The sequence below is a fragment of the Archocentrus centrarchus genome, chromosome 11 (assembly GCF_007364275.1).
Source record: "Archocentrus centrarchus isolate MPI-CPG fArcCen1 chromosome 11, fArcCen1, whole genome shotgun sequence".
In the NCBI taxonomy this organism is placed as follows: domain Eukaryota; kingdom Metazoa; phylum Chordata; class Actinopteri; order Cichliformes; family Cichlidae; genus Archocentrus; species Archocentrus centrarchus.
Genome location: NC_044356.1, coordinates 24,488,723 through 24,516,252, shown reverse-complemented (window position 1 = coordinate 24,516,252; position 27,530 = coordinate 24,488,723). Strand labels below are relative to the sequence as shown.

Genomic DNA, 27,530 nt, shown 5'->3' with positions numbered 1-27,530 from the left:
GGTGAACACCCAGGTACTTATAAGAGTCCACTATCTCAATGTCCACTCCCTGGATGTTCACCGGTGTCCGTGTGGTGGGTCTGCGCCTGCGGAAATCCACCACCAGCTCCTTGGTTTTAGCGGCGTTGATCAGGAGGTGGTTCCGCTGGCACCAGTCCACAAAGTCCTGAGTCCACTGTCTGTACTCTGAGTCATCCTCACCTGTGATGAGGCCAACTATGGCAGAGTCGTCAGAGAACTTCTGCAGATGGCAGCGGGGGGAGTTGATGGAGAAGTCTGCAGTGTAGAGGGTGAAGAGGAACGGTGCCAGCACAGTTCCCTGTGGGGCCCCCGTACTGCAGACCAGCCTGTCAGAGACACAGCCCTGTGTCCTCACGTACTGTGGGCGGTCAGTGAGGTAGTCCAGTATCCACTCGGAGATGTGGTGGTCCACTCCTGACAGTTCCAGCTTGTCTCTCAGAAGTCCTGGCTGGATGGTGTTAAAAGCACTGGAGAAATCAAAGAACATGATCCTCACAGTGCTTCCAGGCTTCTCCAGGTGGGTCAGAGCTCGGTGCAGGAGGTAGATGATGGCGTCATCCACCCCGATGCCAGGCCGGTAGGCGAACTGCAGCGGGTCCAACGAAGACGACACCATGAGGCGTAGATGGTTGAGGACCAGCCTCTCGAGGGTCTTCATTAGATGCGATGTCAGGGCTACCGGCCTGTAGCTGCTAAGATCCTTTGGATGTTTGGTCTTTGGTACCGGTACCACACAGGAGGTCTTCCACAGTTGTGGTACTTTCCCCAGCTTCAGGCTCAGGTTGAACATGTATCCCATGATACCACACAGCTGATCTGCGCAGCACCTCAGGAGCCTGGAGCTGATGCCGTCTGGACCAGCAGCCTTTCGCACCTTGATCTTACGTAGCTCCTTCCTCACATGATGAGTTGAGAGGGACAAGATGGAGGTGGGGGATGGGGGTTGTGAGATGGAGTCCTCAGAAGTGAAGGGGGTGGGTGATGGCTGAGAGCTGAGAGGTGTGAGGTCCCAAGAAGAAGAAAGGTTGGCAGTCATTAAAGATGGTGGGGCTGACAGCAGGGGGGACTGGGCTGGGGGAGGGGTGGGTGGCTGGTCAAACCTGTTAAAGAACTGGTTCAGGTTGTTAACCCACTCTAAGTCTCCCACAACCCTAGGGCTTGGTTTGTGGCCTGAAATTGAGTTCAAACTCCTCCAAACCCCACTGATGTTGCTCTGCTGTAGCTGGTCCTCCATCTTCTTCCTGTAGATGTTTTTTCCATCCCTGATTTTCCTTCTCAGATCCTTCTGCACGGCTCTCAGCTCCTCCTTATTTCCTGATCTAAAGGCTCTCTTCTTCTCCTTCAGGAGAGCCTTTATTTCAGAGTTGATCCAGGGTTTGTTGTTTGAAAAACACCGTACCCTCCTGGTGGGCACAGTGTTTTCCACGCAGAAATTGATGTAATCAGTGATGCAGTCCGTGATGCTGTCGATGTCCTCCCCATGAGGGGCACAAAGCTCTTCCCACACAGTGGAGCTAAAGCAGTCTCTCAGAGCTTCTTCAGTCTCCTCAGACCATTTCTTCACTGTGTGTGTCACAACTGGTTCTCTGTGTACCAAGGGTTTGTACACAGGCTGGAGATGAACCAGGTTGTGATCTGAGCCCCCCAGGGGAGGCAGAGGTGATGAGCTGTATGCCTCCTTGATGTTGGCATACAGTAGATCAAGTGTGTTGGTATTCCTGGTGTGGCAGGTGACATACTGGGTGAAGGTGGGGAGAGTGGAGGACAGGGAGACGTGGTTAAAGTCCCCTGAGATCAGAAAGAGGGCCTGTGGGTGCTGTGTTTGGAGTCTGCTGGTAGTAGCATGGAGGACATCGCAGGCTGCAGCAGCGTTTGCAGAGGGCGGCACATACACAGTTATCACAATAACATGTGAAAACTCCCGAGGAAGATAGTGCGGTCTCATACCAACAGCGAGCAGTTCAATGTCCTTACTGCAGAGCGTCTCTTTGATGGGTAGATGTCTGGAGTTGCACCATCTATCGTTTACAAACAAAGCCAGACCCCCGCCCCTCTTCTTACCACTCTCCTTGGTTCTGTCGGCACGGATCAAATGAAAGCCGTCCATGTTTATGTGTGAGTCCGGGGTTAGCTCGGTTAGCCACGTCTCCGTCAGGCACATGAGGCTACTCTCCCGGTAGCTCCTTTGATGTCGCGTTAGCGCCGCCAGCTCGTCCACTTTGTTGGGAAGAGATCTCACGTTTCCCATGATGATGGACGGGATGACGGGCCTGTACCTTCTCCCCTGGCAACGCCGCCCTATGCCCGCACGTCTCCCGCGTCTCTTCCTTCTCAGTTCGCGGGGAATATCGAGTCGTTCAGCAGGAGTAGGCACAGCGGAGCGCCCGATGGAGATCAGCTGGTCCCGAGAGTAAACAATAGGAGCATGGCCAATCTCGCAGTCTCCAAACATAAACACCATAAAAAGGGTAAATAAAAACAAAGTTTTCCAGAAAAAAGTCTGCTCCATCATGAGGAAAAAGAGCGGAAGATACAGAAACACAAAAACACATCTAATACTAAACAAAATGAGAAAAAACACGGAATTAGTGCGGAGCTGCTGAAACTGGCTGCCTGCTCGCGCGGCGCCGGAAGAAAGCTCTAGTATTAATTATATTGCTACTACTAGTATTAATTATATTGCTTAATAACTTATGTGTGTTGATTGCACAAGTACAGCTAAAAAGCAATGTTCCTATTAAGGCCATGCTTTAATTTTAGAGGCAATAAAGCTTAGCAACATTTAAATCGAGGTGGGTTATATTTCATGATTGCGCTCTCTGTATAGTGTATTTGTGCTTTCCCATTCCCATTTCCAATTCAATCAGCTGCCTGGGGCACAGCGCAATTATGCTCAGGCTAGAGTCGGCCTCTATGTTTTTGGTATTTTATCTCTCGTAATGTGCTATGTGGGAACATCATTTAACCCACCATAAAATGTATATTGTTAGGATTTACATATGTTAGTCAGGGAAAGCCCTGATTTCAAGAAAGCTGTTATAAGGGGCCCAAATAAGGTTTTTGGTGAGGATGCAAATTTGGTTACCTTGAGATGTAGCTAGATTCTTGAGAGATTAACAAGATCACAATCTATATCTTGCCAGCCTTCAGGTTTTTAAGAACATGCATACATCGTTAGCTATGGTGATTGTTTGCTAACTTTAAAAGCTCCTCAGATTGTGGCTAGTTGATATTCTTTGGGACTCTCGACATCCTACGGCTCATTGATCTGATTGGATTAACTTAGCAAACGACAGCCACCATTTGGAGACAAAATTTTCTTGTAGTGATTGCTAACACCGTTTAAGCATGTTCAGCTAGCTACACTGACTAATGTGGTAATGTTTAACACTCCTTAGACAGAATTTCTAGGCGTAGCCATGTGGCAAAAGGCTTCTACCTTGGTAGCCTCAGAATCTCGTCTCTGCTCTTTGCGGATGATGCGGTCCTGTTGGCTTCATCAGGTGGTGGCCTCCAGCTCGCTGGTCGATCTATGTTCCTACCCTCACCTATGGTCACAAGCTTTGGGTAGTGACCGAAAGAATAAGATCATGAATACAAGTGGCAGAAATGAGCTTCTTCTGAAGGGTGGCTGGCCTCTCCCTTAGAGATAGGGTGAGGAGTGTGGCCATTTGGGAGGGGCTCAGCGTAGAGCCGCTGCTCCTCTACATCGAGAGGAGCCAGTTGAGGTGGCTTGGGCATCTGGCTAGGATGCCTCCTGGGTGCCTCTTGGGTGAGGTGTTCCGGGCATGTCCTACCGGGAGGAGGCCCCAGGGTAGACCCAAGACATGCTGGAGAGATTATATCTCTTGGCTGGCCTGGGAACGCCTTGGGGTCCCTCCGGATGAGCTGGTGGAGGTGGCTGGGGGGAGAGAAGCCTGGGCTTCTCTGCTTAGGCTGCTACCCCTGCAACCCAGCCCCAGATAAGCGGAAGAAAATGGATGGATGGATCTGGATCCTATGGATGTAAAGCTCTGGCGGGCCGAATGTGGCCTGCAGGCCGCCAGTTGACGTTCCATGGTCTAGAGTGTGGCGTTTTAATCTGAGCAAATAAAGAGTGAAAGCCGGTCCATGTCTTGGTGTTTTCTGCGTTCTGTAGTTTGTCAATCTGATTAGTTTGACTAACAGACGCTTTTATTGACAGATTTTGCTTACAAAGACGGCTAACATCATTTAACGACATGCAAACCATCGCTTTCTAGATTAACTGCTTGCTAAGTGTCAGTGCTCCTCAGACTGCGAGTTATTCTTCCTATAATCAGTATATAAGATGGACAAAGCCACTGTGATGTCACCCAGTAGTTAATGGAATTTCATCATCAAGCCTCAAAATGAGTGTCTTTAAGGGACGAGGAGCGTTTTCCATGGATTTCCTAACAGCTTTGTGAAACCAGTGATGCCCCCATCTGCTGGTAATTAAAAAAGAATATAGGTTTAAGGCACTTGTGTGTTGCCTTCAATTTTCAGAGCTGACAGCTACCTCTATCTTTTATACCATCTATTGTTTTTCCTCCTGTGGTTTTCTACATTCTGTTCATCAATCTGATTGTTTTAAGACTGTCCATGGTAGAAGGTGGTAGACAGGTGGTAGACATGTGGTTCATTCAATCAGTGTTAGCCATTTTCAAAACAGTTTACAAGTATATCCTCCCACATGCTTCAATGTACCAAACCATCCCAACAGTAAGAGGATCCAGACATCCATCCAGCCAGCCATTTTCTTAACTGCCTTTTCAAATACGATGTCAACCGGGGTGACTAGAGCCTGTCCCAGCTGATCATAGAGGTAATCATAGCTAATCATTGCTATCATAGGGATAACACTGAGTGATGGATAACCATTCACGTTCACATCCACACCTACAGCCAGTTTGGAAACACCAGCTGACCTAAAGTGCATGTCTTTGGACTGTGGAAAGAAAGCACCCAGAGGAAACAGAGAGAACTGGCAAACTCCACATAGAAAATCCCCAGCCGGCCAGGAGGTTCAGTCCCAGACCCTTTTTTCTATCATTCAACTCATCAACAATACAAAACCTCACAATACCTAAACATGAACAGTCTGATTCACAAAGACAAGGCAGGAGGTATATATCTTCTCTGAAACAATGTTGAAACAATAAAAATCTGTGGCCACAGCATAAACCTGTGGGGCTGGTTAACTTTCCAAGAGGCATACCATGTTGAAGAGCAACATAATAGATAATGCAAAATAATATATTTGAAAGGAGAAATAACATAAATAATTTCTCAAGTTTCACAACTGTATTTTGTGCTAACCAGTGAAATATTGTTACACCTCTATGAGTCATTCATCTTGTTTCTGAATTTGAAATTTGATCATCTTCAGATATTCTTTTGATGTCTGATTGACAGGATCCAGCTCTCCATCGGGTACACATAATAATCTATTCATATAACATCCATTTAGATATTCAGCTGGGCTCAATATTGTTCCTTTCTTCACCAGCGACACAGCACTGACTTTATTGGTATTCATGTATTCTTATATGGCTCATAGCATGACTATTCCCATACAAGAATCTGATTTTGAAAAGGCAGCAAGCAATTTTAGTATCAACACACCAAATAGTTGAGGGTCTCTCCAAACTGAAGTGGAACCAAGATCACAGCACCATTACAGGAAGGGTTACTCAGTTCAGTCTGACATAACTGACACAGCTTATTCACCATGTATAACCTAATTAGTCCAGTTGCCGTATTACGCCTCTGTCAAAACACAGGCTGTGTTCATGACTAATGTTTTTCCTACAACAAGATCGAGATTGCAGATCCACTGAGATGACATTTTAGTCGATCTGTTTACCACTGTGTTTGAGAAAAGCTATGAGTGTATCTGGTTATTTTAGCTTCGTAATATCTCCAGCATCTGATTGCCTCACCTCTGACCGCCTGTGCTTCTTAGCGACAGTAATCTCCCTCATTCCTTCTGTTTGGTTTTGTGAGTAAGAAGCAGCTGTGGGATGGGCGACATTTTAAATGACAAATACTCCATCCATTGATTAATTCAAAGGTAAATGTTATACTGTTAATTACCACAAGGGTATTCGACAGCAGGTCAAATTAGACCATGTATCAGTGATAGGAGCCGCTTCAGAAAATAAACTGAAAAAAACAAACTGCACCTTGATTTGTCAGTGCCTCTTGTCACTATATGCCACATCTGATCTGAGTACAGCTTACCTCCCGTATGTCATTATTATTATTTTAATACCGGTTAACATTAGGGAATTAAGTATATGGGTTCAAAATGACAAGTCCTGTAGGTATAAACACTGGCGGGGAGGCAAAACACAGATAACCCAACATGGTCTGCTTATACCTCGCATGCAGTCTGCACCTTTGTATCCATGCAAGCCCACTAAACCCCCCCAGCTTTAGAGATGAATGCTTTTTATTGACATGTAGTATGCAAAATGGCTTCAGTGTGGGTTGTAAGCATTGGGCAGGGGAGGAAAAAGAGATGACCAGAAAATGTAAACTAAGAGAGGCAGGGAGGTGAAAATGTTATGATGGCAGCACCCATTAAAGTATCTTCTAAATGAATGCACTATATCAAGACCCATCTTTTCATTCAAATAACATGATCTGAGTTTTCATGCAGGGGTCAGTTTTTTAAGGCATCTCGAAAAATTTGAAAACACTCTAAGCCCTTTGCCTCATCATGCAGACCACTATTGCTTCCCCACCACTGAAGCTCTGAGCTTTGATATACTCAAGAGAGGATAGCTGTGCTCTATTAGTCCCAGTCTATATTGTGGGAATGGAGTAATGGTGACTCTGGAAGGTCCGATTTCTAAGCAGCTATTACTGGCAAGGAAATATAATATGCACAATTGATTAACTTTTTAGGCAAGGTCCATAAACCATTACATTACTCACTAATGTTAAGCATATTTAACAAGAGATAACCTTGTATCAAGTACAAATTAAGTTTTCCCATTTAATTCTGGAATTATTTGACAGTATTAGAAGGGATATTGTAAAACCCTGTTAATTCGTTTCCTGGAATCCCTTGCGTTTAAAAGTGGTGTTCATTTTCCAGAAATATCTCACCAAACAGGCAGCAGCACCTTTGGGCCAAGAAAAAAAAAGTCAATTAATATTAGATGGATTGCTGCAAAATGTTGCATATTCATGGTAAACAATGCGTGGATCCTAATAAGTTTAGTGATCCATTGGCTTTTCTGGTAGCACCACCAGTTGGTCAATATTTTTGACTTTTTACTGTAAAACTGATGAACAAATTTCTACATTTGCTGTACAAACTGATTGTTTCCAGTGAGGAATCCTAATGAACATGACGGTCCCCTGATTTCTTATTGTATTAGTAATGTTCTGGATGGATTGGCACAAAACTGGGTAAAGCCAAAAACCAAAACAATAATTACTTTTAGCCTCTGCTGACAAAAATAAATGATAGGCAAAGGCCTACAGAGTCAGTGCCTAACAGACTGCCTGTCATACTTTTTGATTAGACGTAATCTGACTTCTTGTTGGAGCTGTGTTTTAAACAAAGTCGACATATGGTTCATTAGCGTGAATGTTTCCACAGTGGAGCTGTGAAATGAAGCTTGAAACAAACTCTGTTTGGGCCTATTCTTTCAAACTTTGTGGCCCAAATTATTTGTGTCTGTTAGAAGCATCCCAAGAACTGCCTGTAGTCAGGGTCCAGCACAGAAGCAGTGAGAGAAGAGATGAAGCAAAACGAGACTCAGTGGAGACAGCTCCTCTCTTGGTCACAACTTATTCTGGTACATGTCTGATCACTTTCCTTCATCCACCATCTGTCTTTACTGTTCTTGAATATAACAGCTAGTCACAGATAGAGTCAGAACGCTATACAGTAGGACTTTAAGAACCATACTGATATTTGTTGGTTTAAAAATTCCAATATAATGGATGATTTTTTTTTCTTTTCTTTCAGACACATGAAACATAAACAGATTTGTTAAAAAAAATCTGCCAGATAAATATAAACATTTGTTATGTGTAGTTATTTATTTGCTCGATCGTTTGTGGTGTTCCAAACACAAACTTTACAACATAAACATTCATAACTTGCTTGAATGGTGTTTTTGCCTTTATTTTTAATGTTCATTTATCAGCCATTATAAATGCAGATACCAGTAGCAAATAGCTAATAATACTGACAAATCTAGTAGAGAGCTGTACTAATACCTGGATAGTTTGCATTCCCAGCATGCTGTTCAGTGGTGTAATTTTGTAAATGCAATCAATACTGTTACAGAGTTTCACAAATAATTGTGCACCATGATCTTTGCTGTGTTGAAGTGAGTTAACTGTGGGTTAATTACTATAGTCCCACATTAACATCTATGATTTATATAATTAGAGTGGTAAGTTAGAAGGGTGTGTACTTAATTCAGGGTCCCTCTCAATGCTTCCACATTGCTTCTGGTGGCCAGTAGCATTTTTATCAGTGCACTAGTAAAGCAGTGCTAGAAGAATTCCTTTCATGCATGAAATTAAGACTGTATGTCCAACATACTGCCCGGGACAAGTGTTTTAAAAGTAGCTTGTTGCATTACAAAATTACCAACAATAAAAAGGAATCTGTTACATTGCAGCATTACCTACTAAGAGAACTAACTTGTTAGCATTGGCTATTTTTGTATTATAAAACAAAACAAAACAAACCCTTTTCATTTAGCTTGTTGGTTAGATTGTCCAGAGCATGAGCGTACTGATTTGATCTCCAAACACAACCAGCAGCATTTTGGTTAATCTAACATTAGATAAAAGCTAGTTGTGGTTTTGGAGCTGTAGCACCAGCATCATTCTTCTCTTCAGAAGAGGGCCTCACCACCAGCATCCTAAAGCTGAGCTTAACTTTTAAGGTGTTTCTTCAAAATGTGAAGTAGCTGACGGTAAGCTGTATCACCCAGACACAAAATACTGCATTAATTCCACAATGTGACAGACATCCTCTCCGAGAACTCACAAGCTAACCAAGCTTGTGAGTTGCCTGACAGAGGTGCACATGCCTGACATATGCCTGACACAAGTGCAGCGAATTCAACTGTTTCATTTTCTTCACCACTAAAGGAACAGGTAAAGGTAATATTTTTACACTCATGTATTAATGTCTGTTTATTTAAAATAGTATATAGCTAGATAACTTGTACCTGCATAACACTACCTTGTAATGTATTGCACCCAACATTAGGTAGCGCTGTCACTATCATGTTAGCTTGTTGTGGTTACAGTTGACCTCATAGAAAACCCTTGGTTTATTATTATAGCTTATATGAGCATAGGCTAGTGGAAGGTGTTTGACACCAGCAAATCATAACATCCCGTCACATTGTGTCGCTTTGTGCCAGAAATTATCAGTTTCTGAAGCTATCAGACAGCTAAGGAGATGATCCCTCTCGGGCAGTGTGTGTTGCTCTTCCCACTTTCCCGAGATCACTTGTTCCCCTGAGAAAAGAGTGCGCAGGAACCTTAAACAGACGCCAAGATGAACAGTTAATCCTCATGTGCCCATCAAGATGGAGCCTCTTCTGTGCTGCTGGTGAAGAGAAAGAATGAGATTTCTGTGCAATGCGTGCTGATACCCCAAAAGGAGTGGTGGTAAATTCAGCCCCTTCTCACAAGAAACACCCATCCCACTTTTTTTGTGTGTGTGTGTGTGTGTGTGTGTGTGTGTGTGTGTGTGTGTGTGTGTGTGTGTGTGTGTGTGCGTGCGCGTGTGTGTGTGTGTCGAGTAAAGAAAATTAATTTTAAGGCTGAACGAGAAACGGTAACCGTCTTTTTAATTGCATCTCGCTTTCTTAATGGCTGTCTTTTCTGCTGAATGAAGGAGACACTTTGATTAGGCAGAACAGAATTGGGATTGTTCCACAATCAGCCACTAAAAATGTGCTGTGGTTTTGTTTGCTGTTTAGAGCTTCACAAGTATGTTCATGTGAAATGAATACTGTAATTTATTTCTGCTGTATTATGTGACAAATTTTCTAACAAAGTAGAAAAGCATTCTTATCTCCCACTGCATAATCAGCCTCCGTACTGTCAAAATGACCCTATTTTTTCCCATTTGAGTGAGCACAGTTTGCTGTAAACCAGAGCAAGCCTTAACACACCCTTTTCACATCTTAAAGATCCTAGACAGAAAACAGATTGTGGGTATCCCCACTGGAAACCAGCTTCTTTTGTAAAACTGGGCGTGCAAGCAGTACAGGTTCAAGCCCAATGATTCGTGGGGAGCAGGCTACCAGCTATAAAAATCTGACAGTCTGATACCCTGCTGTAGCTTAAATAATTGATTACGCTGACATTAAAACCATAGTGTCAGGTCACTGAGTCAATGCTTCACTTTGTTAACCAAAAAAAAAAAAAATGCTTTTATGTAATCAGATTCTGGAGTGATCTTGTTTGGGATGCAGGGAAATGTACACTGCACATACTATCAGGGCCCTGAGCCTTCTACCCCTATAAAGCAAAGCACCAACACACACTCATACAGAAACACTAAGGAGCCTGGACCCAGTAATCAGAAAAAAAAAAGCCAACTTCATATGGACTCCCTTTATGCAACTCAAGCTTATATGGGCATCTAAATTCACATCACATGCCCCCAAGAAGGAATGACTAACAACCCATAGTCTGTGCCTCATCTATCTGGTCTTTTGACACGTTATCCAGCCCAACTAACGGCACTATTTAATAAAGCAAAGCCCAAAGAGAGACTGTATTGCAGCGGCAAAAGGGGCGTTACCTGGGACTATTCATGGGAAAACTAGATGTTAGGAATGCACACCATCTTTCAAATCAGCGCCAAATGCGTGTTAGAGCGATTCGCCTGCGCTGTAAAAGCTCGCCCGTTTAACCATTCAAGTGCACTTAGTAATAAATATGCAGCATCCTAAGCGACCCCACCTCGCTATCAGACCCCCCCCCCCCCAATCCCCCGAGGGATTCCTGAACCGGGGTGGTCCTGAGGAATCAGCTACTCGCTGTCCCAAGCGCCACACTCGTACGCGACTCTCGTTTGATTAGTTAGATCATTGTGCATCTATGCTTTGCTGTGTAAAAGCAATACTTCTGCGCCCAGCGCAAATTCCTCTCCGGGACACACAAGCACACCACATAGAAGCAAGGCGCGCTTTCACGGTCAGCGAACATTTACGCACGAATGAAACGCGGTGATTGGCAACATCACCGAGTGTTTTCCATATGTGTTTTGCATTTCCAGCCAAAGACAATTAAGTGCTCTTGTGTATCGGTGTGTGTGTGTGTGTGTGTGTGTGTGTGGGGGGGGGGGGGGTCGTCCTGTGATCATAAATGGTGCAACTTCTCATTCCTCCTGTCAAGTTGACACAGCTGGGCGCCCCGCTGACAACCAACATTTAGCCGTTGTCCCCATCATGTAGTCAATCGACAAGAACCACATGACAGCCTACTTGCACTGCGTGTACTAATAGTGAGCGTTCAAAGAACATTTAAAAATGGAGCGCCTGTACATTCTGTTTTTTTTTTTTTTTTTAAAGCAGTCTAACAGCTTCAGGAGTCTCCTTACCTTAGAGCGGACTTTCTGTGGACGTTTTCACTGAATGTTTTCTGCGTTTGAGTAACGCAAATGCACGCCTATTCCACAGCTCCCCGATCGCTGTGTGGAGGAAAGAGGATGGAGAACAAGCACGGAGGACCACTGCTCTCTCTCGCGTTCCCTCTCTCTCCCCACTGAAATGTTACCGGCAACCGATTGGTCCACGGGATCCTCGGCGGCTCCTCTCCTCGGCTCTAGGAGGAGCCAAATAAAGCCGATGTCGGCCTATCCTACAACGCTAAAACACTGCAAATTAATCAATCTTTCAAACCGCTCAGCCTGATGACTTCCCTTTATTAAAAACGAGTGCTCTATCTGTATGTTTTACTCAGGCAGCATACATGCCACGTGTTTCTAGTCGGCCTGTGCCCTTGTTTGGTGCAAATGCACAATTTGCATAAACTGATGCGTTTGTACTGTTTTCTTATAGTAAGTATTAAAAACAGAATTCGACATGAAAGGACATGCAGGTCTATTAAAAGGGGTAGTATAGCAGGACATCAGGGTAATATATTTCTTTGATTAGATATATGGTTATGTGTGATGAGTCAAATAGGGCCGAAACCCCATCCATTCTCACACTGCCCATAAACACTGCTTAAGAACACCTTTAGTTTTAGTCTGTGGCCAAGATCACACCTGTGATGTTTTCAGCAGCATGTAGAGACTCACTCTGGATACGCCATCACGTCTAGCACTTAACTTAGACGCAGCTACTGTAAATGGGTCAGAGCCAGCGAGAGAGAGAGAGAGAGAGAGAGAGAGAGAGAGAGAGAGAGAGAGAGAGAGAGAGAAACAGTGGAAATAAAGACTCACTTTCAAAAGGCCTCAGGGCCATTTCATGACTGCACGAGTGTTTTATTGCACGGCTGAAAACTTAATGACCTAAATGTATCTTTCTCGTACTGTTTTCACAGAGGGGACTGCATTAGGCCCTCAACAAACATCAGTTGGTGACAAGATGAAATGTGTCATGTTAAATCTTATCCATGTAAAGGGTTGTTGTATCAGCTAAAACTGCTGGAAATGGCTGTGCATGCAGGCTATCTGTGTGTTTATGAAAGGGAAGTTAGAGAAAGACACACTGAACCATTTTTTTTTAATTTATCCCTCTGTTCTTCCTGCTACATACATTTAGAGAGAGCAGAGGCTCATCAGATGCCAGTGCTACAGATCTAGTCTGCATGGTTCATTAACAACAGTGAAAGCCTTTTCCCGCTACAGCCACCATTTATAAGTTTAATGAGTATATAAAACACATATATGGTGCCAAATGATGGTGTCCAGTACATTTTTCTCAGTACACCTACTAGTGTTTTATGCCGACAGACTTCTATACTCATCCTCAATCTGTTGCATAACAAAGCTTTCTTTCTTACTGACTTGATAAATATTTATGATATATACAGTAAGAACTGAGGTCAACTGTTTTACTGCATAGCTTGCCACTTTCCCTGTGTTTTTTACCCACTGGCAATAATAAAGTATTCTATTTCCACACTGTATTTTACTGCAACTGCATGCAGTTTTAACAACAGCTGAGCATCTTACAGAAGTAGAGAAAACACTGTTTTCATGATAATTCATGTACAGATGAATTATACTTATCGGAAGCATGTGTAATGTGTCGTATTGTCATTTTTTTTTTTTTTCTTGATGGCAGTGACATTTGTGGAACAGCAGCAGCTTGGTTCCATCAGCAGCCTTTGGTTTCAGCACCATGGTCAGTGACACTGATATGAGCCACTGTGTGAGACTGTCTGCATGTGTATGCGAGTTCCTTTAAAGGAAAACATGCTCGCTGTCAGGATGAGGGCGTTAGGGTATGTAACATCAGAGGTGATTATTCTGCTTGGTGTTAAACCTTCATGTTAAATCTCCCTATGCGCAACGCAGTCTGATCACACCTGCCTTTGATTACTTTATAAATATACATACATAAGCTCCCACACGCCAGCTTCAACTGTCGCAAAATTCTCACTTGCCTCCAAGCTCTGTTACAAGCATGCCTTAATACTCATGCAAAATATATAGAAATGCAGCCTTTAGTGTATCAGCCTCAGTATATTTATGTTCTCCACTTCTTCACTTGTCAGTTGCATTCTCAGCCACAGCACACCAATTTTCCTGCATAGCAATACCAGTGAAGAGTCAGTAGCTTTGCTGTCTCAATGGAACGAGGCCTAATGAATATTTATTGGTTCATTGGGTCAAGGAGTAATATCTACATTTTCAACATGGCACAACATGCACCCCTACCACTCATGTATGTGGCAGGGCATTCATCATCAGGGTGGAATCGTTAACAGCACAGCCTTGCGCCACCTGCTTCACAGCCTCCTAGCAGATCTGTTTGTGTCTTCATTAGCACTTGTCTGAACTATGCTAAAGTCAGATGACAGAAGACCTTGACCTTGGCAAACTGGTTCCTTGTTGGTGTTGTAAAAGAATTCTCGCTCTTTTTTTTTTTTTTCTTTTGCAAACCAGCTGCTTTAAGAAGATCTTGTGATTGGAATCTTGGATTGCATGGTTACAGAATAAATTGGAAATGTGATTTTCTGCAACAGAAACATTGGCTGGGTTATTTGAAAAACCCCGAGCCCCTTTTTGGTACTTCCAGGGCCCAAGAGTAGAAAATACAGGCATTTTTCATATGAATCCATCTGCAGAAAACAAATAGAAGTCAGTGGCAAAAAAGCCCTCCACTAATCTTTCTTTCTCTCGGGATCAAAATATCAAAGTAAAATTAGCTTTGTACGACCATTCCCACACATCCCATCAACATATGAGTGCACATCTATGCATCTCAGAGAATAGCTGGCATCCAGTGTTTTCAGTTATGGTAGAAAGCAAGAGGGAGTTTTATGCATTTATTAGAAAATTGGAACTGAGATGGAAATAACATATATGGCCTAGCTTGAAGGCAAAATTAAATGTGACTACTTAAAGGTCTAATAGTCTTTATAACATTTCTGCAATAAAATCAATAAATATAAGCAGATCAGTGTTTTATTTTATTTTATTTTTAATTTGTTTTGCTTTTTTTTTTTTTTTTAACTTGTGTCCTTACACTATTCCAGGGTCCATTTCATTTTGGTCGTCTTTCAGTTGCACGAATACCTTTTTATTCACAACAGCCACCAAGCTAAAGCTCACAATACCTTTTATAAAGTTACATAAAATATATGAAGTTATGTTTAGTGGGGTCGGTTGGAAGACGGACAACAGTGTTGGGCTACTATTGAATTTGGTATCTAATGTTAGCTATAGTTGCTATATAGATACTTTAAATAAACTAAATACTGGTAAGTTAGCAATTAACCTAACATTAGCTAACGTTATGTGAAAATAATGTGAATAAAGTTTTGGTTCAAGACCTCATTCACAAATATGATTTCTGAATGAATCATACTTGATAGATTTGATCTGCAATGATGTTGAAGTCATCAACTCACATGATCCACCAAGCTTAAGCTGCGTCCACTCTGGAAGCAGTTTGCTGTGATGTGACCAGAGACTGTAGAATGTCTGTGACATTCGTGACTTCAAGTGATCATGGGCAAAAAAAAAAGAAGAAAAAAAAAAAAGGATATCGTTGACTGCCATATGACCTGATAGCGAATACATTGGAAGGCTAACAAAGTAAACGGAGTCTAGAATGCCACAAGCGACCAGCCATCAGTTTCAAAATGATGGATTTCTTACAGTGTGGCTGCAGCTTCAGTCTTCTGTTATAGAGACCCCCTCTCAGTAAAGAAGAAAGTACATAAGTTGTTTTCACTCATTAAATCCAGAAAATATCAGGAGTCAGGTCGGGACACTGTCAGCAGGAGTTCATTCTCACTACTAGAAATACTGTGTGTGGTAGAGGTGAGGGTGCTGTCTGGGTGGAGCATGCTAGAGACAGGAGGCTGGACATAGGATGACCAACTGCTAGCTGCCACCTGCACTGTTTACGTGTTACAGCATATTGTACATCATAAAAACTTTCTGCTAGACAAGCAGGCAATTTAAAGACTGTTTAATGTCAATTTAGACCTTTTCAGATATTTGCATTTTTTTTGCATTCTTCATCAGGTACTATCTAGAAACATTCAGGTGTGCAGTGTATGTGTAAAATTATTATATTGTGCATTTAAGTCAGTGATAACAGTTCTTAAATGTATGCCAAGTACCAGATAAACTTGCTGATCCTCCTTGTTCGGGTTTGCTAATAAAGATGTCAGCAGCTGCCGATGTGCGCTTTCATGGCATTGCTTCAAGTTGGCTGTAATCACTAGTGCCTGTCAGGGAGTGGTCCAAAGGTGTAACAAGGCTGAATGTAACAGGACCACGTGGGAGACATGGGATGGAGTGAGAGTAAAGAAGAGGACTTACAGTTTTTTTTTTAGATTAAATTATAAAGAACCAGATTAGGTTCCAAGACTAAATGTAAAATCCTACTTCTTCCAGTGTTACAAACAGATAGGATAGCACAGGATTCACTCTTACTCTATCAGTCTGTCATGTTAACAGAAAATTTACAGCACAGCAGGCGGTGTACGTACTTTACCGCTGCCTGGTTAGTAAAGATGTCATGAGTTATGGGCTCTGGGTTCCAAAGCTTTGCATGTTTTTTTGATGAAATATGCATGACACAGACAGAGCTGTAGACCTTCTGAAGTGATAAAGATATACATACAAACACTGAAGCCTAGGCTGCTGGGAGAAGGGTTATGACAAGGACCATTGTGACAACTGAAACTACACACAGCTAAATCCTTTATTTTTGCACAGTATGACATGGCACAAGAACATCACTGTTCTCTTTTTGTGGGAGGGCTGCAACACTGTAATGTCAGGAAAATGCACCTGCATCTATTTTTGACCTTCAGACAAATCCAATTAATACAAGTGTGTAAATCACCACAAATCTATGGAGCCTAATGTAAATGCATTGTCGAGATAAAGCAGATGGGCACATTTCAGCAGCTGTTCTGGTGGCTTAGTGAGAATGTAATTATTAAATAATACTTGCATGCTAAAATACTCAAAGTCACAATAATGTAAGATGCTCATTTTATTCAACATTATGGGTGCAATGCACAGACACAGATACTTGCTTATTAGTGTAAAGTGGTAGACTAATAAAACACGAATTTCAGTCACCAGTACAAAAGCACAGGCTTGGACAGGCTGCACCTGAGAGCAGGCCATAATATTTGTCAGATAATTCCTTTAACAGAGCAAACAGTTCAACAACTGAATTCAGCCGACGTGAGATTCAGCAGTTATCAGCTATACCTGCCTGAGTCAGCACCCTTGTCACTCAAAGATGCCACGTCCCTGATTCTAAGCCTTAGCAAAATCCAAAGATATAAGTTACTGAAAATTAAAAACCATACAGTTGTTACAAAAGGAGAAACTATGCCTAGAGACTGAAACTGTTTCTGTACCAGGCTGTGAATATGTTAACTATATCTCATCAGAAAAAGAAGAAAGGACACACACATCCAAATGGAAATGAAGGCTGGGTGCTGAGCCAAAAAATATATAAATATATAATTTTTTAGAAGTCAAAATATTGGACAAACTGAAATTTTGACCTAATGATGGCACCAAATGAAATGTCGGATGCCAATCATCTAAATTATTAATCTAAATCACATGGAAGCTATAAATGTCTGTACAATTCATGAGACCAGACTGACATAAACTTTTTAAAATTTTTAATATTTTTGGGATTTTTTTTTTTAAATTTTGATAAGTGATAAATCTGACCTGACTGTGGAAAAAATCAGGAATCACCAAAGTCTCATATCCATTGGAGACCAGGATTATCTGTACCATAATGCCGTGACATCAGACGACTGAATTTTTCAGTGTAGACAAAAATGATGGCAGGATCAGCATATCATCAGTTTTTCTAAAAATAATTTTTTACCTAAAGTAAAAAAGGTAAAGATCAACCTTCTATCCAATTGATCTTTACCTCGGAAGGTAAAGATCAATCGGATAGGAGGTGTTGTGGCTTGTATTTCTGCAGGCAGTGTTTGCAGTTAATCATTCAGTAAAGCAAGGTGATGGTGATTTAACACTCGATTATTTATTAATGTTTAAAAAACATGGGCATGATTTGTTTGCCGTCAGTACTTTCTTTTTTCTAAGGGGACCGAAGCTGTCAAGTGAATGGACGGGGACATTTGTTGTTTCATTCTAACCTGTGAGAATACGCCTGTCAGTATCATTTCGGTTTTACCAGATGCAAGCCAACAAAAAGAACTTCAAAAATCTTTTATCCCCCAAATTCATAATGGGATGTTCTTTGAATTACCTTTCCCACTCTACATTCATATCTGCATTATTGAGCTCGCTGATGCACACTCAGGACTGAATCACTCATAAAATACAATAGCCAATGATAAAATGTATCCAGCAGTGAAGAATTGATTGAAGTTGAGGCAGGCAATTAGTTTCATTGATAACTGTACCGGCAGGGAAGAACACACCGAACACAGGAAGACACAGTGCATCTCCTGAATGGAAACAGTTCTATTACTCTCTGTCAGGTGTCCTCACTTCTCTCCTCGCCATTCATCTGCAGATGTAATGACCAAAGAAAAGAGCAAGACGCTGATCTGTCAGGATGATTCACTGTCAATTTGCCGAGCTTTTTTTTTTTTTTTTTATTTATCAAGGTCTGCTCTGTGCAGCAGCTGGTTAGATGGACCCAGCCTCCCACTTCTTTTCAAAGTCTACATACTGACACTTTATGATAGTACGGTGATAACTGGGAGCGGCTGTGAGAAGATGACTTTCTGGCAAAAGCTTTAATTCGCCTGAGTGTGGCATCAAATAAGTGCACTGGCAGTGACTAGCTCGACTGGTACAGACTATGCTATGATGTGCAATGCAGTGCTGTACAGTATTATGACTTACAGGGAAATTTAGCTTGCCAGCATCTTCTTCTTTTTACAGTCTGTTTGCATCATCTAAAAAGGAACGGTTTGTTTCAAAAAGATCTTTGTTATTTCTATCCAGTCTATGGCCTCCAGCTTTTGCATTATTTCTATCTGCACTTCCAATGAGAGATAGAATGTGTGATTTATAGCAACATCATCTATAGCCAAACATCTGCAAACAAAGCCTGTGCTCAACTAGCCTGCTGTCTGAGCCTTGACTGAAAGAAAAATAACGGTTTGACAAGAAGCTGAACTCTTGTTGCACAGTTTCCTTGAGCAAACCGAGCGTCTTGTGTTTGCGTACAAAGAGAGAAGTACAACAATGCAAGTTATTGTAGTTTAGATGGCAAAACGATTTTAATTTCTTTGCATTGTGTGCACCTTAATAAGACACGTGTACACAGAGAGCTACACCCAGTTCAATACAACACAATACAATATTAACATTTTTTTTTCAAGTTAAATATATAATGACTGCTGTGTTGTATTACGTGATTGTTATATATGATTGCGCGTGGCTGCTGTAGAGGTAATTCTTGCTATAAATTTAAAGTACCAAGCACTTAGAAACTGAAACAAAGTGAGTTCTCAATTCTCAACATTACACTGATTAAAAAAATTTTAAAAAGTTTATAACAAAAGTAAAATTCGGTCACAAACCGATTACTTTAAACAACATTCATGTTTCAGCCAATTATGGGGCTTTATTGAAGAGACGCGCTTCTTGGAAATAAGGTGGCTGGCGCCATTATGTGGCATAATGGAAAATTACACGAGTCTGCTGTGGACAATCAGAGTAAGTAATACGGACATAAGACTCACGAGGCTGCAAAGGACAGATATAAATTTTTATAATCGATATTTTTTAATAGCCTGCGCACCTAGGAGAGGAAGGATATCGATAAAATCTTATTGGTATTTATGGGGTTTATTAATAGGAGGTTAATCTGTTGTATTCTCTGGAAAAAACAGTAAGTCATTCTGGTCTAATAAACGTGCACAAAGTGATTTAGAGTCGGCTTACAAGATTTGCTTATTTATGTTTATTAATGCGAATGTCTCATTCCACAACAACGCATTTAAAACTTTTTTTTTTTTTTTGTCATTCCCTTCTCTTGTAAATTCATACTACGAGTTATTTCCAGACTTCTGGGCCTCATAGCTTTAAATATCCGAAGACAGGCCACATTCCCATGCAATTAATGCAAATCTGCGGTCTTTAAACAAAGTTGACCAGAACCGCTGTGAGTTCATCCATCCCATTTCCTGGACGAAGTTCCTGAGGGAGGGCCGGTTTGAGCAGGCATGGGAAAGTTCTCCCCACTTTTTCCGATTACATCGATTCTTTTTAAAGAAGGCAAAACACAACCCGACTGGAGCAGCAGCGCAGTCCACCACTGGATAGAGCGGAGGTGACATAAAAGAGACACTGATTGCTGGGACCTGTAAGCCAGTAAGGAGACAAACCCGACTTCAAGAGAGAGAAAGGTACGAATCTTTGCCGAGGGGAGTGGGGACATGTACAGTTCATATTCCACTATAGTTCTGATTATACAGACTGATTATTATTATTATTATTATTATTATTATTATTATTATTATTATTATTATTATTACAGCGAATTATGAAGTGGTTGAAATTTGAAGTTCATTTTTTCAGACATGTATGGTAGCTTTGTCCTAGAATAAAATCTATTTCCTGCGGATAATTTTTTCTTTTATTCTCAGACGAGGTTTTGACCCATGTCTGGATAACTACTTGTTAAAGTTGCTCTTGAACTTTGGAAGAAATCACGATGAGTTTATTTTTCTCCTTTTCTTCATTACTGTTCTGAATTCTGCAAACTTAAAGTCTGGCAGTTGATTTATTTCTATTTTTTGTGATTCTTTGTATGGACCTTTGCTTTACCAAATCAATTTTAAGCATTTCCCAGCTCCTAGAGTGATCTGCCACTAGTCTGCTGATATTTTGTGGTATGTTTTGTAGAGATAACAACCGTCCTCAAGACAATACTCGCGAAAGAGGATCAGTCAAGTTGTGATTTCTGTGCCTCTTCAGCTGGGGCCAGAATCTCTGACAGTCCATTGTATCAGCTCATCCTGTCAGAAGAACTTTAAGTTGCCCTACTGGAGAAGTTTTTCCTCTCACAGGGGAAAAAAATAACAGACAAACATTAATAGTATAAACAAATAGACAAGTGTCACAGCAGTGCCTGAACTCCCTCACACAGGATGTTTATTCAGTTATGTGTGTGTGCGAGTTGAGTTTCCCGACAAGCCACTGACAGTGTCATTTATCATTAACAATTTCCACTACCCCCACTTCCATTACTGAAGACATTTTTTAATATAATCAGTTAAACTGTATAATTAAAATCTGCATAAATGAACTGATTCATCCTGCCTAAAATAGAAAGCATTCTGCGTGCTTGCATTATGTAAACGTTGCCTCATTTGGACTCAGTCACCCCAGTTTACACTCCTTTCCATTCATACTAAATGCTAACTTTAGTAGCATGTGTTTTTGTTTTAGTTCATTTTAGTGGGGTAGCGGGGGCTGGGGGGGTTCATTTTTTCACATCTCCAATGAGGAGCTGTTAGGGCCCCACCTTAACAAGAGTGTGAGCTCATGGAAGAACTAATAGGGGGCTACAGCCAGATACACGTTCCTCAGCGAATAGAGACCCCATTATAGTGAAAAGGTTGGAGAAACTTAGCTCATTTGTGTTTACAATTTTGCAATTATAATAAAAATATATCCATTAGATGTTAAGTGTTACAATGGTCCATTCTGTTTAGCAATGCAGCTGTAAAGAAAATGTGGCTATATGTCCCATATTAAAAAAAACAGACATGTAGACAGGTTTAATGGGGTCCAAGCTACCTGAGAGAAAAGTTTTCACTTGAGATTTGAGTTTAAGAAGAGATTCTTCGGTGAGCTGGGAAATTCTTTCAAATCCTAGTTTGAAAAACAGGTGTAATATGATTCATAAAATTGTAAAAAAAAAAATTGTAATAGTTTAATAGTTAAGTGCTACAAAATCTTACCAAACCTTTATGCACCTTTTGTATCTAACTATAATAACTTTGATAACTAATAACCATATGTCCCTCTTAGGAGCAGAGGATGTCCAGAGCTGACTGGTCCTTCCTGGAGCACCTGCTGGAAGAGGGCCAGGAGTATTCAACAGCTATTGGTCGGGTCTGGCTTACCGTACTCTTTCTGTTTCGCATGCTGGTGCTGGGGACTGCTGCTGAATCTGCCTGGGATGACGAACAAGCAGACTTTGTCTGCAACACCCTACAGCCCGGCTGCACTGCTGTCTGCTATGACAACGCCTTCCCCATATCCCACTTCCGCTACTTTGTCCTCCAAGTCATCTTTGTCTCCACGCCGACCATCTTCTTCTTTGGATATGTGGCTGTAAGGGCTGGGAAGGAGAGGAGAAAAGAGGATGAGAAGCAGGCCGAAGAAGGTGATGCTGGCGGAAGAAAGAAAGGGGATGTTCAGACAGAAAGGGGCAATAATGATGGGAGCACAAAAAATGAAGAGAAAGAGAAAGAAAAGAGTGGTGGGAAAGGCAGAAAACCGGATAAGTCTTCTGAGGCTCCCAAACTGAAAGGCAGGCTGCTGGGAGCATATGCATTCAGCATCATATTAAAAGTCCTATTGGAGGTTGGCTTTATTGTTGGGCTTTGGTTCCTTTACGATGGCTTCTTCATTGCACCAAAGTTTGAGTGCTCAAAGAACCCTTGTCCTCATATGGTGGACTGCTTTGTGTCCCGACCCACAGAAAAGACCATTTTCACCATCTACACACAGGTGATTGCCGTCATCTCGATGTTCCTCAACATCATCGAACTCGTCCATTTACTCCAGCTTGCCATCGCCTATCGGCTGAAGAAACGCTCAGCCCAGCAACAAGACTACCTACCTTGGCCCGAGCGGGAACCGGTGCAACAAAGGACTCCAGAACTCCAAATGGAGACATCACAGGCTTACAAAGTAGGGAGCTGCAGCAACCTCCCCATGCAGGGTCAGGCTGCACACTGTCCAAACCCCTGTGAGAGCTACGGGGACATGGCGATAGAGGGGAACTGGGGGACTGGAGAGGCTGGGACCGATGCCCTTCCTAGTTATGTGAACTGCATGGGGGCCATGAGGACAACACATTCCCCTAGAGTCCATTATAAGAAACATGCACACCACACTGGCAAAACTACTAAGGGTGCCCACAAGGGACACTCAAAACAAAAGAATTATGTATGATGCAGTCAGATGGATTAATAATGATGTCTGTTTCTACGAGAGCTGTGTTTTTCACAATTATTATCCTGCACAAAACACTTGACTGTCAGGAGTGAACAGTAAGGACTCAAACGGGGAGGGGGGGGGGGGCAGAGGAGAACAGCTACTGTACTGTGAACCTAATGCCTCAGAGGCTGACAGACATTCAAACAGAGATTTATCAGATAAATGGACCTATTCAAAATGAAGCATTTTAAGAACACTCCCCCAAGGCAAAGAAAATGAGACTCCACATTGAGAGAAGATTAAAGTCATAAGATGCCTTCATGTTACATTTAATGGCTTTTAGTGCTGAATGTGACAGTGGGAAAAAATACTGCAAGGAGGGTTTGTGGAGAGGTTTTTTCATGAGTGTTTATTGGAGAGAATGTAGCAGAAGCTAAATTTAAGTATATTCCCTTGAGATTTGCACTGTAACCCCTGAAGTTTTTTTTAATTAATTAATTTTTTTTTAAAACCCAGTTCTTTCCCAGTGGCTCTGTCCACCCTGTGGAATGTACTGGTCTCTAGATCATGCTCAGGTCCCGGGAGGATAATGACTGTGGATGCATGCATGCATGCATGCTCACACACAATATCATTTTCCCCTTTTACCCAGAGAGTTTTGGTCACTCAGATTGAGGATGTGGACTTGGACAGCAGGCGCAGAGGGAAGGGGAAGCCAAATTATTGGGATTTGTTGTCGTCAACAACCACGGCATTGTATCTATGAAGAAAAAGAGAGAGAACACAGAGCACAAAGACAAGCATCCAGTTTGAAGATGAAACCTTTTAGTGAGTTAGAGATAGAACTTGCACAGTGAATGAGCTGAAAGCGGTACAGAAATGTACAAATCTAAAGAAAGGAAATAAGCAATTATGTGAACAAAAATGTATTTAATGTTTATTTTTGAGATATTGCAAAGAAATACCTGTGATTATATTTATTATTCTTGAGGAAATAAAGTTTAAAGTACAGAGAACTCATGATGATAAAGTCGCTTTGTGACAGATGAAAAGAAATTTCAGTGACTGCATCGTAGACATACTTTAAGAAATTCCACTGAATTTGAATGGATCTCATGTGTACGTCACAGTTTTATTCCCCTTCTTTTCCAAACACAGGGATGAGATTTCCATGGGGAACGTATCTCTTAAGCGATAGCTCACTTGCTCCTATCCCAGTACTATACTGCTATAGCAAATTAATCATTCAAGAGAAAGATAATAGAATAAATAATAGAAAGACAGAGGTGCAGAAAAGTGAATGAGTTTTACATGGTATTACGAGCACAACCACCTGAGGGGAGAAAAGAAATGGAGGGAAAATACTTTGATTTAATGGTTGTTTTCAAATGCCCAGCTTTGGCTGAACAGGCCATCACTCAAATGCCAGTAAAAGTTCATACAAGGGAGAACCGCACTAGATTTAATATCCCCTGGAGTGCACTGACGGCTAACGTTGTTTTTGTGGAAAGCAATTGATAAAATCCAGAACTCAGCACCTTCAACAAAAGGTGCTCGCCCAGACTCTGAAAGAATGTAGCCATAAGTCTTTTTTCAGATTTGCAGCTAGAGCGCTCTGCAATACAGCGTTCATTTCCAGCAATTTACTGGACTGTCTACATGACGATAAGCAGTTATCTGTGGCAGGAAAGGTGGTCGGTGGGAAATTTAAGTGAGACAGCCTCTTAAGCCACAAGCAGCCAGCCTGAACTCTGTGTGTGTGTGTGTGTGTGTGTGTGTGTGTGTGTGTGTGTGTGTGTGTGTGTGTGTGTGTGTGTGTGTGTGTGTGTGTGTGTGTGTGTGTGAGGTCAAATCTGCAACAAGCAGCTGAAGAATCTGACATTTACTTTCAGTTTGTCAAAAAAAACATTTTTTTAGTGTGTAATGATAACAGCTTGTTTCTGAGTCCTCAAAGTGGAATTTGTGTTTTTATTGCAGGCCCGTGTCAAGGATAAATTGGCAGATACCGCTGAGAAAACAATCCAAACAGCCCGCTGAAGCTGCCCAGTTTAATGCCTGTTCACGAGAACTTGGCTAGCATTCCCTTGCAGCCCGTTTTTTAAAAAAAATAAATAAAAATCTCGGTCTGCATTTGTGTGCATGTGTACATGTAATTGTTCGTGTCTGTGTTTCCACAAAAAGCCAATGGGTCAAGGAACAGATTGCGCAGGGCGACCCATATCGGCCCACTGCTCGCCAGCCGGAGCCAGCGACGGAATAGTTGAACTAGTTTTTGCATCCATCTTCCTTATACCCCCATCAAGGTGGAGAAGCTCGACGCCCTGCTCTATTCTTTCTGCAGACTAAACTCTCTTCTCCTGTTCAGCGAAGCAAACATAAACCTGCAGGATGAAAACAACAGATGGTGCAGGTTATTTGCTGCTCCACCAGCCATTTTTTAACATTTTTTTTGGCAGCACTTGCTATCCGGAGCCAGAGAAATTCCGCTCCTTAGGTGAAAGTGCTGTTTTGATCGGATGTTTCTCTGTCAGGACAATTGGTCTGATTACCTGTTATTTATGTCTGGACTATTTCCCGTGATCCGGGGGAACCAGTCGCTTTCCTTTAAAGAATGCTCCAGTAAAATTTTTGACAATTTTGACATATTTGTTCTATGGAACTAAAATGAAGGGAGTCATAAGATGGGAAGAGCTGTATCAGTGAGGGAGGTTATACTTGCAGTTACAAAGGCAGCTTCTGGGATCAGATGCCATTCTTACTGTGTTTCCTGACATTGTTGAAGTCAGTGCTGATGCATTTCCTCAGTCTGCTGGTGAAGCCACACACAGTGCCTATCACACACAAAGAAAGGCAATCTTTTAGTTTGGTGAATGAGTGTACGCACATACTCATGCACAAACCACTACGCTTAAATATTTAGACTTATAAAGGAGTTTCAAGTGTTATCAAGTACTCTCAGGCCTCTGGCAGGGCCTCTAAAAGGCCAGCTGTCAACGCCCAACACCGACCTTTGGAGCGACTTTAAAGGGTTCACCTGCGCTGTGTGCTAGACCAAAATGGGCTGATCCAGTGTTGTACTTCCTGCCAGCTGCACTGCTAAAAGCCCTGTATACTTCGAGGAAGCACCCTGAGCAGGCAAACGAGGCACTCACATGCACAAACACACTCTAAAGAAGACCAACATTACCTCACTTCACAAAACACCTTCACACAGCTGGAATTAAAACAGCAGCTACAGGCTAGGTGAGGTCACTAAAATTGTGTAATGCTTCTTTATTCGGATGTAATTATAAATAATGCTTCTTGCAGTCAACGAGTAGTTTTAGTATTAATGCTGCGGCATAGCCATCTGTGGAAAAGGCAGGGCCTGCATGTGCCAGCTCCATGCAAACAATGCAGACACACGAATCGCTCCCTATCCATAACAATGTCACATTCATGGAGCATGTCTTTAATATGGGCATTTGTGCTACTCAACAATACACTACAAAAACACTTTGACCGGTACCTAAATTTAAACACTTGACAGGAAGTTGAACTGTATCTGTTTCCTGTTCCAGTGTCGTTTCTCCCCAGGGACTGGTTGCTCGGGATTGTTCACCCTGACAATTGAGCTGCTGTAGGCATTGTTACATTGTTTTGAACCGGCTCCCCTATGTTTGTTGACCTTATTCCATCCCTGCCCCATCAAAGGGTTTGTGAATGATGAGGAAAGTGGGCAAAACGCCTGCTGTGTGGCCGGAGTCAATTAAGGGAACCAATACTTCATATCCATCTTATGGAGATCTGTGTATGTGTACACTGCAGGGTGTTGCATTTTAATGTTTAAAGCTGCATTGATCAATATTTAATTTCCTCAAACAACTAAGGGAATTGATGTGACATGGGTTGTTTGTAGTGATGAATATATGCAACATATTTATTCGACTCTTCACTGTACAATGGAATATTTTTAGTTTGCTATATTAGGGTGGGATTGTAGGCGTAGCATAGTTCAGAGGTTTGGAAAGTACACTAGTGTTTAAAAATTGCCAGTCTGTGGCCTGATGCTGGCATCCCCTCGTCTATGATTAAATATTTCTGTACATGATTTCTGACAAAAATAAGCAAAGCACCCCTCCACCCCATCCCGCCGCAGGAAAAAACACAAAAAACAAAAAAAAACCTGAGTTAGATTTTTAACAATGTCACTGTGTGTGTTGTGTGAGCCATCCAGAGGTGGCAAAAGTACTGACATTCTGTACTTAAGTAGAAGTACAAGTACTTGTGTTAAAAAATACTTTGGTAAAATTCAAAGTACTGGTTCAACTTCTTTACTTAAGTAAAAGTAAAAGAGTACAGGCTCTGAAATGTACTCAAAGCAACAAAGTAAAAGTAGTTCTTTGGAGGACGTTTCTACCTGCTATTTTTCTGTAAAGCTGACTGAACCTCTTTTTATATTATTGTAATAATATTCTAATAATAATACATGAGAACACAAATGTTATTCCAATCTAAATTTTAATCCTAATGAATGCACTAAGCTTGAATCTATTATGTAGGACACAAACTGTTAAAGTGAATTTAAATACAGCTCTGTTCTCTGTGTCCTCCATAGTAGAGGGTGACTGTGCCTCCACCTAAACACCAACATGAGGATACTCAGGGGTTACAGTGGGATTCAGAAGGTGGAGGAACCCTA

The 27,530-nt window shown here is 41.8% G+C and overlaps 2 protein-coding genes across 3 annotated transcripts in view; one reads left to right on the top strand and one right to left on the bottom strand.

Annotated features, from left to right (window-relative positions):
- dlgap3 (discs, large (Drosophila) homolog-associated protein 3) overlaps nucleotides 1-11,716 on the bottom strand; it is a 195,178-nt gene extending 183,462 nt beyond the window's left edge. Inside the window, exon 1 of the mRNA XM_030740779.1 lies at nucleotides 11,624-11,716. The gene's annotated coding sequence lies outside the window, so the exon portion shown is untranslated. The remainder of the gene's footprint in view (nucleotides 1-11,623) is intronic.
- Nucleotides 11,717-19,949: 8,233 nt separating this feature from the next.
- gja4 (gap junction protein alpha 4) lies at nucleotides 19,950-24,943 on the top strand. 2 transcript variants are annotated; one of them, XM_030740918.1, is made up of 3 exons: nucleotides 19,950-20,082; nucleotides 21,713-22,600; nucleotides 24,827-24,943. In XM_030740918.1, exons 2-3 carry the CDS (start codon nucleotides 21,722-21,724, stop codon nucleotides 24,884-24,886), a joined length of 939 nt encoding a protein of 312 aa, XP_030596778.1. In that variant the 5' UTR covers nucleotides 19,950-20,082; nucleotides 21,713-21,721; the 3' UTR covers nucleotides 24,887-24,943. The 2 variants fall into 2 exon arrangements, with proteins under 2 accessions (XP_030596778.1, XP_030596777.1); XM_030740917.1 differs by lacking the exon at nucleotides 24,827-24,943 and having other exon boundaries at nucleotides 21,713-23,864.
- Nucleotides 24,944-27,530: the final 2,587 nt, after the last annotated feature.